The sequence below is a fragment of the Planococcus citri genome, chromosome 3, assembly GCF_950023065.1.
Source record: "Planococcus citri chromosome 3, ihPlaCitr1.1, whole genome shotgun sequence".
NCBI classification, from domain to species: Eukaryota; Metazoa; Arthropoda; class Insecta; order Hemiptera; family Pseudococcidae; genus Planococcus; species Planococcus citri.
The window spans coordinates 50,332,551-50,345,305 of record NC_088679.1 but is presented as its reverse complement, the minus strand read 5'-3'; the positions used below and the strand labels follow the sequence as shown (position 1 = coordinate 50,345,305).

The 12,755-nt window shown below is 32.2% G+C and overlaps 1 protein-coding gene across 3 annotated transcripts in view; it reads left to right on the top strand.

Annotated features, from left to right (window-relative positions):
• The window catches only part of LOC135839369 (nucleolysin TIAR), a 48,379-nt gene that overhangs the window by 11,626 nt on the left and 23,998 nt on the right, over positions 1 to 12,755 (top strand). For 2 of the 3 annotated variants that reach the window (XM_065355361.1, XM_065355360.1), the window contains one exon: positions 3,114 to 3,171. The exons of the other annotated variant lie outside the window; for it this stretch is intronic. In XM_065355361.1, the coding sequence (XP_065211433.1) occupies positions 3,117 to 3,171 (55 nt within the window). In that variant the 5' untranslated portion in view covers positions 3,114 to 3,116. The remainder of the gene's footprint in view (positions 1 to 3,113; positions 3,172 to 12,755) is intronic. 3 annotated transcript variants of the gene reach the window in all.

Here is a 12,755-nt window from a genome sequence, read left to right as displayed (position 1 = left end):
TCAAGCGAGTATTTTTTTATGCCTTGGGGGAATTTTGATCTGATAATGGTTATGTTTTCTATATGGCAACAGTTTCGCCAGCCCTGAAGATTATTATCATCGTGGAGTATGTGCTGCGTATGGAAGAGAAGAAATTATCCACTGGGTTCGAATCAATTAGCTTAGCTGTAAGAATTTATTTCGTCATAAGTTAGGTGCAAAGTTAAAATTGGAATTTGTCCATCTGCAATTGAACTCGAAAGTCGAAACTTGTACATGAAAACATAGCCACAGTGTACCGCGCGACATTAATCGATTTCTCTGCAAATTTAGTCTTAAAAGTGTACAACTGTATAAAACCATCGCAACAGCGGAACCTCTAATTTATTTTTTCTTTCCCTTTTCCGTTTCTAATTTAAATAAAAATCCATTAAGTAAGTTTTAAAATAAATGAAATGATTTCCCGCTGCGCTGCTTTACGTAGCTATTTTTTTCTCTCTCACTCTCTCTTTCTTTCTTAAGGTTTAAATATGAATTTAACCCGCTTCCCTGATGTTCTTTCCTAGGTACCTACTACTACCACACATAACTCCATTTTCCCGTGTATTTTATTTCATTTTAATGATATTTTGCCAGAAACAATTGTGTAAACTGAGAAAAAGCAGTATGGGTAATAGCTATATAGGTAAACTTTTACGCGTATTGCGAATAAACAATTTTATGATTTGTAGGGTCGTAACCGTATAAAAATTTTTAATGCTTTAAATTACACCAGGCTTTTTTTTCGAAAAAAAGAGAATAAAATTGTTGCTATGCAGCACATACTTACTGGTATATAGGCTCACGTTTCTTTTATTTCAATTTAAAAATTTTCTACACCATCAATCTTTAATTATAAATTATACGAAGATCTGTGTAGTCTACCTACTTGTTAGATTGCCATTTACCTACCTACCAAAACTGAGTTTAAAAAAATATTATTTTATTTAAAGTAGGTATTTATCGAAATTTTAAATGGCTAAGTGCTGTGCACCTGCTTGTAATAATATCAGCTAATAAATGCAATGCAACATTATTTGCTTCCTACTTTTAAACCTTTACACTATTTTTGAAACATATAGGTAAATATAAGTGAATATTTTAGAACTTCGAGTCACGAGATATGTCGTGTTTAGTATTTAGATCGGCTATATGATTGGTATCTCAGCGACGTTCTATGTGCTCGCATTACCTGTTGTTCGTTGGGCTAAATATTAAGGCGAGCGAAAAAATATGCTGCCATCATTCAGGGTTATATTTTTGTTTATGAAATGATTTAGTTACTGCCCGTCTAACATAGCATGAGCTAAATTATGTCAATCGCATCTATGAAAACCAAAAAGTAATAACAAAAGGGGTTCCCAAATTTAATTGTACTTAAGTAGGTATCTTGTTTTTTTTTCCAAATATAAGCAATCAAACAGTACCTACCTACCACACATTGGAAATTTTTTGAAACGTTTTTATTTCCGTCGCATCAATTGTGATATGGAGGACCAAAGATGTGAAAATTACCATTTGTGAATCATGATATTTGTTTATAATCATTAATCAATCATGTTAGGTGAGAATCAATTCGTTTGATTGTTTGTTTGTTATCATTTTTGACTAGTAAAGTTGCAAATACATATGACTAGGTACTTACTTACAACACAAAATGGAACTTTTTTTCAATCAGTGAGTTTTTACAATGAGTATAGTGGAATCCATGATTTAGTTAAAAACCAACACCCCCCCCCCGACATATGTTGAAAAGGAGCCTTGAAACGAAATGTCAACTAGAGTTTTGCTCACTAAAATGAAAGATTCTCAGAGCTGCGGGAGCCAACTCATATTTTTCGACATTTTACAATTTTTTTTGTTGAAAAATTAGGACCCTCAAATATATAACTACGAATATAAGTACTACATACTTACTTACTATTTTTCCACCACCGGTAATATCAAATATCGGGCCTCGATACGCGATCATAGTCAAAATCTGACCAGAATTAGAACTTTCCAGAGTTATGATCAACTATTCGATTTTGTCATCTATTTTATTCAGTTTTTGGACTTGAAAAATTCCTCGCAGAACCCTCAATTTATTACATATTTGGGCATCTGAAATTTTTTCGAACTCCTTAAGTTCCCTTTCCACGCTCTACGACGATAATGAAAAATCAGTAACATTGATGACGACGATGACTAACTTAGGTGACGTACAGATTCAGTGACGTACAGGTTCCCTTATAAGTTTAAACTGAAAAAATAATCACACAAACATTCTAGGTAGTTACTTCACAAAAATTCAACTATATATTTTTCTGCGGATGGTTTGCAACATTAATTTACGCGAGATTACTTTGAAATCGATTCGATATGCCACCATCAATAAATGTTCCAATTTTGGCCTTTCCTAGCACAATAAAATGGAGGGCTACTAATTCGTGATATTTCGAGGTAGTTAATTTTGTTTTTCGTACGCTCTAATTCTAATGCGAATCGTGAATATGTTAGCTATAGGACAATGTGTTTTACTGCTCATCTGGTATCAGCGTTTTCAAGTTTTTAAATTAACACGACAAACCTTTTAATTCAATTTCCCACGTGTATATCAAAAAAAATTATCTTTACATCTGCCTACCTTTAGGTATTAGGTAGGTACATTAAAAAAAAGTGAAATTAGTAAATTTGTAATTAGTTTAGAGTGATGCAAACACCTAGTAGGTCTCTTGTAAAATGGTATAAAGTGTGCAACGTGGCCAATATCATAAGAAAAAAATGATGCAAATACGCAGGCATACTTATTCATTTGCGAAAAGAAAGAATTCCAGTGAGTATGTGTGTACAGGGTGCTCAAAAAAGTGAAGTAGGTATACACTTCAATAAAACAATTGAAGTTTTGCAATTTAAACTTTTTTTTGGCTGATTAGAATTTGAAATATTTAATAGTGATTCGGTGTTTGTAAACACCTATGTAGGTACATAATCCATTTTAAAAATAGCGATAGTAGAACCTATCAATTAGCTGTATTGTATAATTAATATAAGGAGGCCGATAAGAAGCACCTGCGTATTATTAATTCATTCATAATTTTTATTTTATTTTTTAGGATATGAAAGTGAGCTGGCCTCCTTCCCCAGGTCTTCAATCAAAACAAGACACAAGCAGTAAGTACTCAATGTAGCTCAACTTTAAAGTTGAACTTTACTATCTTTATATCCGGGAATATTTTTTACCAGTACCCAGCAATTTCTAAAATGGTCGCATTCGTGAAATGCAGAATTTTCACAACTTGGGACTTCATCAATAATATTCCTTTTGCTATGCTTTCACACTTACCGATAGGTTAACACCTCGAGCCTTAAAAATATAATAAATCAATCAAACTGATTTGTAAAGTTGTTTAATGCTACATAATTGATTAAATATTTTTCGACTGACGTCTGCAGATTTTTCTCCTCCAGTGACATAATATGGCCGAGCTTTTGAAAAGTAGGCTAAGGGTATTCACCCGTAATTTTTTCTCGTTGTAGAAAAAGTTATAACTAATTTCTTGTGAAGCTAGATGTACCCACCTACCTATTTTTCAACTAATAATTTAATTGACTAGGAAAATTTTCCAAAGGTACAAAGATAAGTTTTATGGGTATTTTTAAATGCTTTTGAGAAAAAGGTAACTAATCAAATAATTTCTGTTGTAACTACAGAAATATTTTTTAAAAAGGTACCTACTATACAGTTGCCAAACTTCTACACTAAAAAAAAAAAATGAAAAATATAAATTTGAAAGGCTGTGAAATGTGAATTTCAAAAAGGCTTTGATTTGAAAGTTCGAAAAAATTTGGGCAACAATAACCTCGAAAATACATACTTGTTTAGTGTATATTTTGAGAATGAGAACTTTATAACAGAAGACAGAGTAGGTGGGGGGAGCATTCATGTTTCATGGATCAGGGTTGCCATTTAATGGGTACCTCAAAAAATGATTTTTTTTTTCTTTTTTAAGAAGCATTGTAGAGAGCATATTCTTCATATACATCTTTGATATCATTCACATACCTCATCTGGTTCTAGAGAGGTAAACATGAAAAAATTTATTTAGAGGCAAGAGTTCTCTGTACTTTCCACGTGTATTTTTACTAATACATATTATTTACTCAACTTTTTTATTTCCAACTATCACTCGTAGTACCTACGTTGTTTTTCTCACTGGATGTGTGTGTGTGTGTTTTTTTCAATTTAAAAGACATTAAACAAATCCCTGTCATAAAAACACGCAGTACTCTTTTCCTGACTTTTTTCAAAAAATTATTACGATGACCAAATGGACCACAAATTTTTGTTCTCATGCCAAAATGTGGGCAGAGGGTTACTTTTTTACTAACATGCGTTTTCACTCCCTAATTCACACTTTACTTCCCACCAGGGGGCTTCAAACACTAAGTGCGTACTCTTGCCCTCACCTACTCTACCCATCTCCCTCATTCAAGGAGTAAAGTCGCAAAAAAATGTATGACCTTACCTTTCTTATATTATTCCTTTCACGTCCCCTCCACACACCTTCCACTAGAGCCAAAGAAAATCGAAGCAAATATATTTTTGAATTTGATCTCTGTGATTAAAAATTTAAACTCATTTATAACTGATATATTTTTTTATATCCCTTTATCCCTTCAGTTATGAAACACCATGATCATCAAACATGATTCATGTACTGAAACTGTTAATCTCACTTCATCAGTCGACTTGCTTTTTACGAGTAGAGGTATAAACCTGGTACCTACTTAGGCTTTCTTAATCGTCTGTAAATTATTTTTAAGCTCATACTCGAGTTTGCTCAAAGTAAATTTAAACTTGCTACCTACAGATACAAATTACAAGTAGATATTAAGTTGAAAACAGAAAATGAAAAAACTTTTCATTACAAATATTAACCGCTTCAAAAAAAAAATATATTACACAATAGCTAACAATATTACCTATCTACCAGTACAGATACCACGTCGGTTGATGTTCAAAACAGTCAAATAATTTTTACTATCCAGCCGCAGAAAAACCCTCTCTCTCTGTAATAAGAAAATATTTAAGTGAATAAGTAAGCAAGTAGCAATTTTCGCGACGTTACACAGAAGCATTTACTTTAATATGAACTCAAACGGAAACTCTAACTAAATAAGAAAGACACGAACTACCGACTTATGGCGGAAAATTATTTCCTAAATTAGGTCCTTCTCCGCGTGCTTTTTGTATTTTTACTAAAAGATGAGATAATTTTTCACTAAATTGAAAGAAAAAAAGAGCAAAATTTTCGTCGAGTTTACTGAAGAGTTAACGAAGATGTTCTTTGATAACGTTATTAAATGGCTTCAAAATGAGACGTGCACGCATATTACGACGACATGAAAAGTACTTACCTATTTCATACATGTCGCTGTGTAGGTAGGTAACGATAATTTAAACGTGGATATTGATATATTACTTCATTTTCGAGATGAAATGTTTCGTATACTCGACGTATAACCTACTTATCTAGCTACCTATTTACTTACCTACAGTTACACCTGTGGGTACCGAATGTAGACGTACTCGTACATACATGTTATAATAATATTCTACACATGGCTTAATATTTTTCATTTTTTTTTTTGATTAGTTTAATTTCGCTTGTTTTAATCTAGCACGATAAATTTGATTTGAATTTGAAATAGGTATATGTAATAATGTAAGTAATGAAAAAATATAAAACTCAATCTTATCTTCATCCTGCATGTGCTTTTATTTCGAAGTTTTGTCGAATTTTAACGCTCCTAGTCATATGCAATCAGAAGTCGGAAATTCAAAATTCAGTAATTACCCTGTGGAAATAACTGATACCTACCTCAAAAAGCACATTTTCGCTTAAGGCAAGGTTGTTTACATTAAAGTTAATTGTAAACAATATTGTATTGTAAAAATGGGCCATTAGGGGTTCCCCAATACTTTTGGACTGACTGTAACATACATATCTATTTATTTGCAGTGAATGTGTTTGTTCAATCTTGGCTTAATTGGGTTTTCGGAAAACCACTAGTTATACGATCGATTGGCTGCAGTTTAATTACGAATTAATTGCTTAGATTCTAACTTGAAATTGTTTTTGTTTTAATAATTGTTTCCCTATTTCTGTTGTTATCGTTTGAAAAACAGAAACTACCCGAGTAGAAGTACACCTGAGAACCAAATGCGTGTATGTATGTATGTATGTACATATGTACCTATTATTAGTCAAGTTCTGCCTTATATGTACCTACTTATTGGGTTTAAAGAATTATCAATTAATTTCTTCCCTCTTTTTTGTTATCTGCAGAAAACTTGTATCATTATAATGTAGGTATATTCGATTTTACTATAGCCTATTTACTTATAAGAGATAATCAATCATCCAAATAGGTTTGTGTGTACTTACAATTAGACACTTACTCATCAATTCATCATAAATATTAGACCATAATCCTCCAGCGTTTGAGTACCCCTGAATTTCTCTTTTAGATTTTGCACCTTTCATTCTCACCTCTTGGGTTTTAGCCACTTTTTTGAAATTAATTGATTTCAATTTTCAGTTGTAATGTTAGTCATAGTATAATATTCCTTCAAATGTTGAAAACTGACTTGGTCGAAAATGTTTTTGCTTTGTCGAAATAGGTACCTATAGAGAATATCCAAAAAAATCAACTCTCTTTTTCCGACATTGCTTTAACTAGGCCAACGAGTAACCAGCAAGTCGAAGTGATATTCATGCTAGTGTAATTTAAAAAATATGAAGCATTTTTTCCATTCTACATATTACAGGATTTGTCTCAAATTTATCACAACCTTTGATAATGGCGGAACTTGAATTTCAAATTTTTACCAAGCAATAAGAATTTTGAGCGAGAAAAAAAACAAAATGGACGCATTTAGTTGCTCTTATACCTATACGTACCAATTTTTTTAATTTTATTTTTAAGATAGTCTTACCTATTATTTTTCATTTAGTTAACGATGAGCTTTAGGAAAAATCGATAAAGGGTGTCACTTAGTATTTTCGTTAAACTTTTCGGTAGGTAATGCAGATAAGAAAATTATTCGCATTCAACATCAAGGAGATAAATTAACTATGGTGTTTTACCTAGTAGTGCTATTTTCATAAATATCTACTTATCCTGCAGTACAGCAGTCATATTTCATTCCCTATAGGCGTGTCATTTAGTTTTGTACCATGTTTGCAAAGATTATAAATTCATTGCCCCAAGTTTTGTTGGACAAAAAGCTAGGTATTAAGGGTGACAAATCAGTTCGCGAAATCATTGTGCAATTGTTTCCGCGAAATTCATTCAGTTTTTTGTGTTATGTAATTAGACCCTTTTTAACCCAACGTTTAGATAGGCTAATTGTTTTGTGTTAATAGATCTACGAAAGAATACAGGCATGTAAAATCAGTGTCATTTGCTAGGGTATGTATATTTACGTAGGTAGGAGTACGTACCTATTTGAATTTTTCATTTGATGGGATAAACGTACTGGTTGGTGACAGTACCTCCGGTTTGTGACACATCATGCATGAAAAACGCAATTACTAAGAAAATTTACCACCATTACAGTGCGGGAACATTTTTCCATGAAAATATTTCATGTGATTCAAATAATGCAACAACGTTCATTGATTTATTATGACGACCATTTCCAATTTTAAAATCTGTGAAATTTCGCTTGTGAGAAATGTGTTTTGAGACCCTAAGTAAATCGCCATTTTCCATGTTTTTAGGACACCAAAGCGTCGTTATTTCATAAAATATAGGAAAATTTTGCAAAATTGAGCAAAAAATTACAAAACATGAAAAAAATCATCTTTATGTATTTTTTGAAAAATACATAGGTAGATGACGTTTTCCACTTACAAACCTTAAATGTTCACTTCAAATGTCACTAACTGGTCATTCCATTTTTCCATGAATTTGCGAAACTTGTAGATTCTTTGAGAAATTCAAAACCCTGTACAATTTTTACCAAAATAATTTATGAAATACGTAACTTACTTATAAAAATGATAGGTATTTGTAGCATTTAGGTATATAAAGGTGCTTTTAGAGCCATCACATTCACAGCTAATCTACGAGTACATTAATAGGTACATATTATATACCTTTATGGTTTCAACAATAAACCACAGCTGACGTGCAGATGATGAGAATTGAGAAAACAAAGTTAGAAACCTATAAATATTTCATAGGTATACCTAATCATTTATTCAGTTCATTTTCAAAGTTTATCAGTCAACAGCTACAAAGAGAAAGTAAAACGAGTAGTTATAGTTTACTTTGAAAATTTTCTAAATACTTAGTACTAGCAATTTGTTCTAATCTCAAGTGCGTTCTGATCCCGAATTTTCTAGAGTGTAAGTACACAGCACAGGCCTGTCTAATGACCGTATGCTCACTGGTACTCAAATATGCACAGGGGTTATGATGCAAGTCTTCAAAAAAAAATCTTCGAACACTCGACCAACAAAATTTCATTCTCTAAACTTCACATTTTCTTTCTAGGAATTTCAATTAATTCTAATTTTACGCTCAATAATATGATCATTACAAGCTAAAAAAAATTGAAAATAAAAAAAAACTTGAAAAAAGTGCTTTTGATTTCACGTACTTTTATCACTCGACGATCGTTATTTCAAGCGCGAAAAATTTTGGTAGGTACTGAAAAAAAAAGCAATTTAGCCGGCCTAAAATCTTCTTTTCGACTACCTGCATCTCAGTTCACTATTTCAACTTGAACAAAAAAACGAGGCCACCAGAGCTATACATTTATGTCTTCCATGTATTTAATTTTTCCGACCGAAAAAAGTCAAACCATATTTTAACACACTAGGTGGTTTGCGCATTTTTCATAAAATCCTATGTGTAGCTATTTCTTTGTAATAAATGAATCAACCTACATGCAACACTACATGCTGCTCTTTTTTGTTTCATTTTTGCAGAGATGAACAGTAGAAGAAACCATTTTACATGTCCTCTAACATTTTCTGGTGGTGAAATTTATCAGAGCGTAAAAGTCTTAATTTTCTTGCTTTCAAGGAAAATTTCGAAACAAAAAAATTTTCGAGTGTTTCATTTCATGTAACTGTGAATATACATACTCGTATTTGCGTACGGGTATCTTTACCTAGTGCTTACAAACCGTAAAAATATCTGTCAAATTGCTGCTGTTCTATGGAGACGAGCTTTTTCGTCATTTGCGACTTTCGTATAAATTGCAGTTTATTTACAAAAATAAATAAGTTGTTTTATTTTATACGAGTAAACACAATAAGATTTTAACAACATAAATATACCTACTTAGGTCTCCACTTGAGTGTTTGTAAAATGCATAGGAAGGTAGGTATGCCTAATTGTGGGATAACTTTGAATGTTTGAATAATTTACGAGTAAATCACGAATGCTGAGAGTTTTTTTGATCAAATTACATATTACCATTATGATTCCTGAATTAAATGATTTTAAAATATGAATTATGAATATAAAAATTTCCAGTTATTGATTTCCAGATACCCTTATGGATATCTACTAAATATAGGTACTCATCTAGTGTGGTAATATGAACTCAGATTTTGTTATATCAGCTAGGTAAATACCAAGGAGTCTAAAAATAAAACAATAATTTCACTAAAAGTCGATAGCCATATATTTACTCATATCACCAACGATCTTGAATTCTTAAAATGATATAGTGGAAGTATATCGCATGGTCCTCTGAATGTGTCATCTTATTTATCTTTCATCATGTACGGCGGCGGCGTGAAATATTGTAATATTTTTATTTTATTATTCTTTGAAAAATTTTTCGAAAGAAATTCGCACACTTTTTCAACTTTTATTTTATTCCTTTGTTTTTCATTAAGGTTCTTTGTTATCTTTTTTATTTGCTTTTATTAAAGAAGTTTCAAAATTACTTTTAAACCTTTCTTATATTACAGTCTATTTATATGATTTATTGCTTAATATATTACCAAGTCTTTTTTAATGATGAATAGCATAGCAAATGAAAAGTATACAAATATACGCGATAACGCAATAAAACAGTAAACGTTTTCGATTTCAATAAAGTCTGCCTACTTATAAAAAGGAAAAAAAACGAATAGGGCTATTCTGTACAATAATCTTTTTATTCATATTTTATACTAGTAAAGCGAAAACGCGAAACAAAAATTCAACAACCGCGCATTGGGGTGGATCGAGATATTGCGGGGGAAAACGTACAACTTGGAGTTTGATCAAATCCTTAGTCTACTTTGAGTTGAAAAAAATCTATAAGAATTTGAGACCCCTGAGTCAAAACGACCAGCTATTGGTCACTATACAGAGGACCATTATAAAACACAAAAAAAAATTGTTTTGCAATTATTCGTCGTGATAACTTTGCACAGAAAACGGGAGTTATCGAATTGATTCCCAATTTTTGAAAAATAATTGAATTGATTCTCACCTCATCATTGTGAGTGTTGTTGAATTGATTCCCACCTTATTCTTTTTGATGCATAGGTAGTCGAATTGATTCTCAACCTAAAATTAAATTCTTGACCAAAGAAACGAACATCAATAAAAGAAACAGTCGTAATTGTAATGTTTTAAAAAATGAATTTTTATGATACATATCGTACTAATCCATGATGCGGGTGTTAATAAAATTGCATAACTAGTTCGCCGTAATTTCATAGAGAATTAAGAGTATATCAACGATGTTGGACTACCTATCCAATTTTTGCTTGCTTTTATGAATTCCTAATGGTATTGGTGAATATTTTTTAAAAATTGGACAAAAGTGTTCAAAAAAAGTTGAAAAGTAATCGAACTCCCTGAAAAGAGTCATCGATGCAGAATTCGATTATTTTTAAAAATATTTTTGAGAGAGTTGAGTTGCCCTAGTTTTTTTTACAATACAAATCTTCAAAATGAGTTGAATTAACTGACGAACTTCCATATTTCTGAACTTTGAAGGCTTCTATAAAGTTATATTTTTATACACTTACTTTATTTTCTTTGTCATCAATGATCAAATGATTTTGAAAATGAGATTTCAACTCTCCTTGGAGGCAGAAGGGCTCCCAAAATTTCACTTACCTAATAGATATTCTAGACAAAATGATAGGTATTTTCTATCATTTGAGCCTTGAATCGAATTGTATGAATTACGAACCTATTCCTGCCTCCTGGAACTTGCAAGTTTGGCAAACATATGAGTACGGATAGTTGGTTACTATATATGTTTACTTAGCGAAGGTCTCGCGAGTACGTAAACTCTGAAACACTCTGTATAGGTATGTACATCGTAGATGTGATTTTTAAATACGAAAAGTTCTAATAGAGCAGAATTGCAAAAATGACGTAAGCACAGTTACTTAATTGAAAAATGTTACGCAGAAGTCAACTTTTCTTACAAAAAGTTTTGATTATTTTTCTGAGCCTTAACTAATTTTTAATCGAGACTTTGGCGTTTAATAAAATTCTAATCTGTTCTTATGACTCGAACTACTCGTATAGCAAAAAAGAAAGAAAACGCAAAGGTATTATTAGTACAGAATGAACTCATTTTGTAATTCTATTATCTAATTTATTCATTCACGAGTAAAATTTATTCATTTACGGGGGGGGGGGGGTCAAAGTTGAAAATATGTAGGTCGGCGTAGCATCGCCATCGGCAGCATTTCGCTCATCTCGACGAAACGCGCGGTACACGAAATTGCAAGAATTCAAACTATTGAATTATACAAATAGGCAAAGGCTGAAAAGGTTAGCTCAGCTGCAAGTATTTTTATCAGTTATTGTATGAAAAATAATAACATAGCACAATCTACCATTAACCACAACGTAACGTCTTAGGAAAATTCGAGCGTTATGCTTTTCCTCGGAGAATATTCACACTGGAAACGCGCAAAATCATTTTAATTTATTTGGTGAGCTGTTTCAATTAGCCCAAGTATTCGTTAGGGAATTGCTTTTGGTTTGCGTTAACTGTCAATATCGCCCAACCGTTTATACAGTACACCACAATTTACGCTTTTACGTTCCTCTGTATACGCGCGCGTTAACCTTACGTGTATTATACCCACCACTTGATCGGGGTCGGTAGGTGGTATTCGTTTTATGGTTTTTGTTTTCTCTTCTCTGCAGCATGTATAGTATATGTAGTACTAAGTACATATTTTTAACCGCGCTCGCTCTTTCACATTCGGGTCAATTACCCGCCATCCTCGACCCCTGCCATGTTAACCTACACTCGACGCAGGACGCACACCGGAGCGGGAGCCTGCGATATTACAACTATACCACATATTCTACGTATAACCCGGCTTCTTTTTTTTTCTGCTGAATATTTACCAAAAAGTAAGCACATAAAAATTATAACCGTTGTACTTTTTACGTTATCGAGCATGATCTTAACAGGTCATTCGTAAAATTACTTACTGGTATATTCGCAGCGCAGGTCACATTCGTAGCGATGAAATTTGCCATAACAATACTTTGATTCGTGGCGCTTTCTTTCGACGATTTCTCATTGCTGTAAAAAATGCCCTCATGAGACGAAATGATTAGGTATACCTATCTTTTGATTTTAAATAAAATTGCAGGTTTGAAAGGTGAAGGAATTGATAAGTTACCTATGGTGTGCTTTATTTTGAAGAATTTTGCAACCTAAAAAAAAAGAAAAATGAACTCACAAAAGTCTACTTACC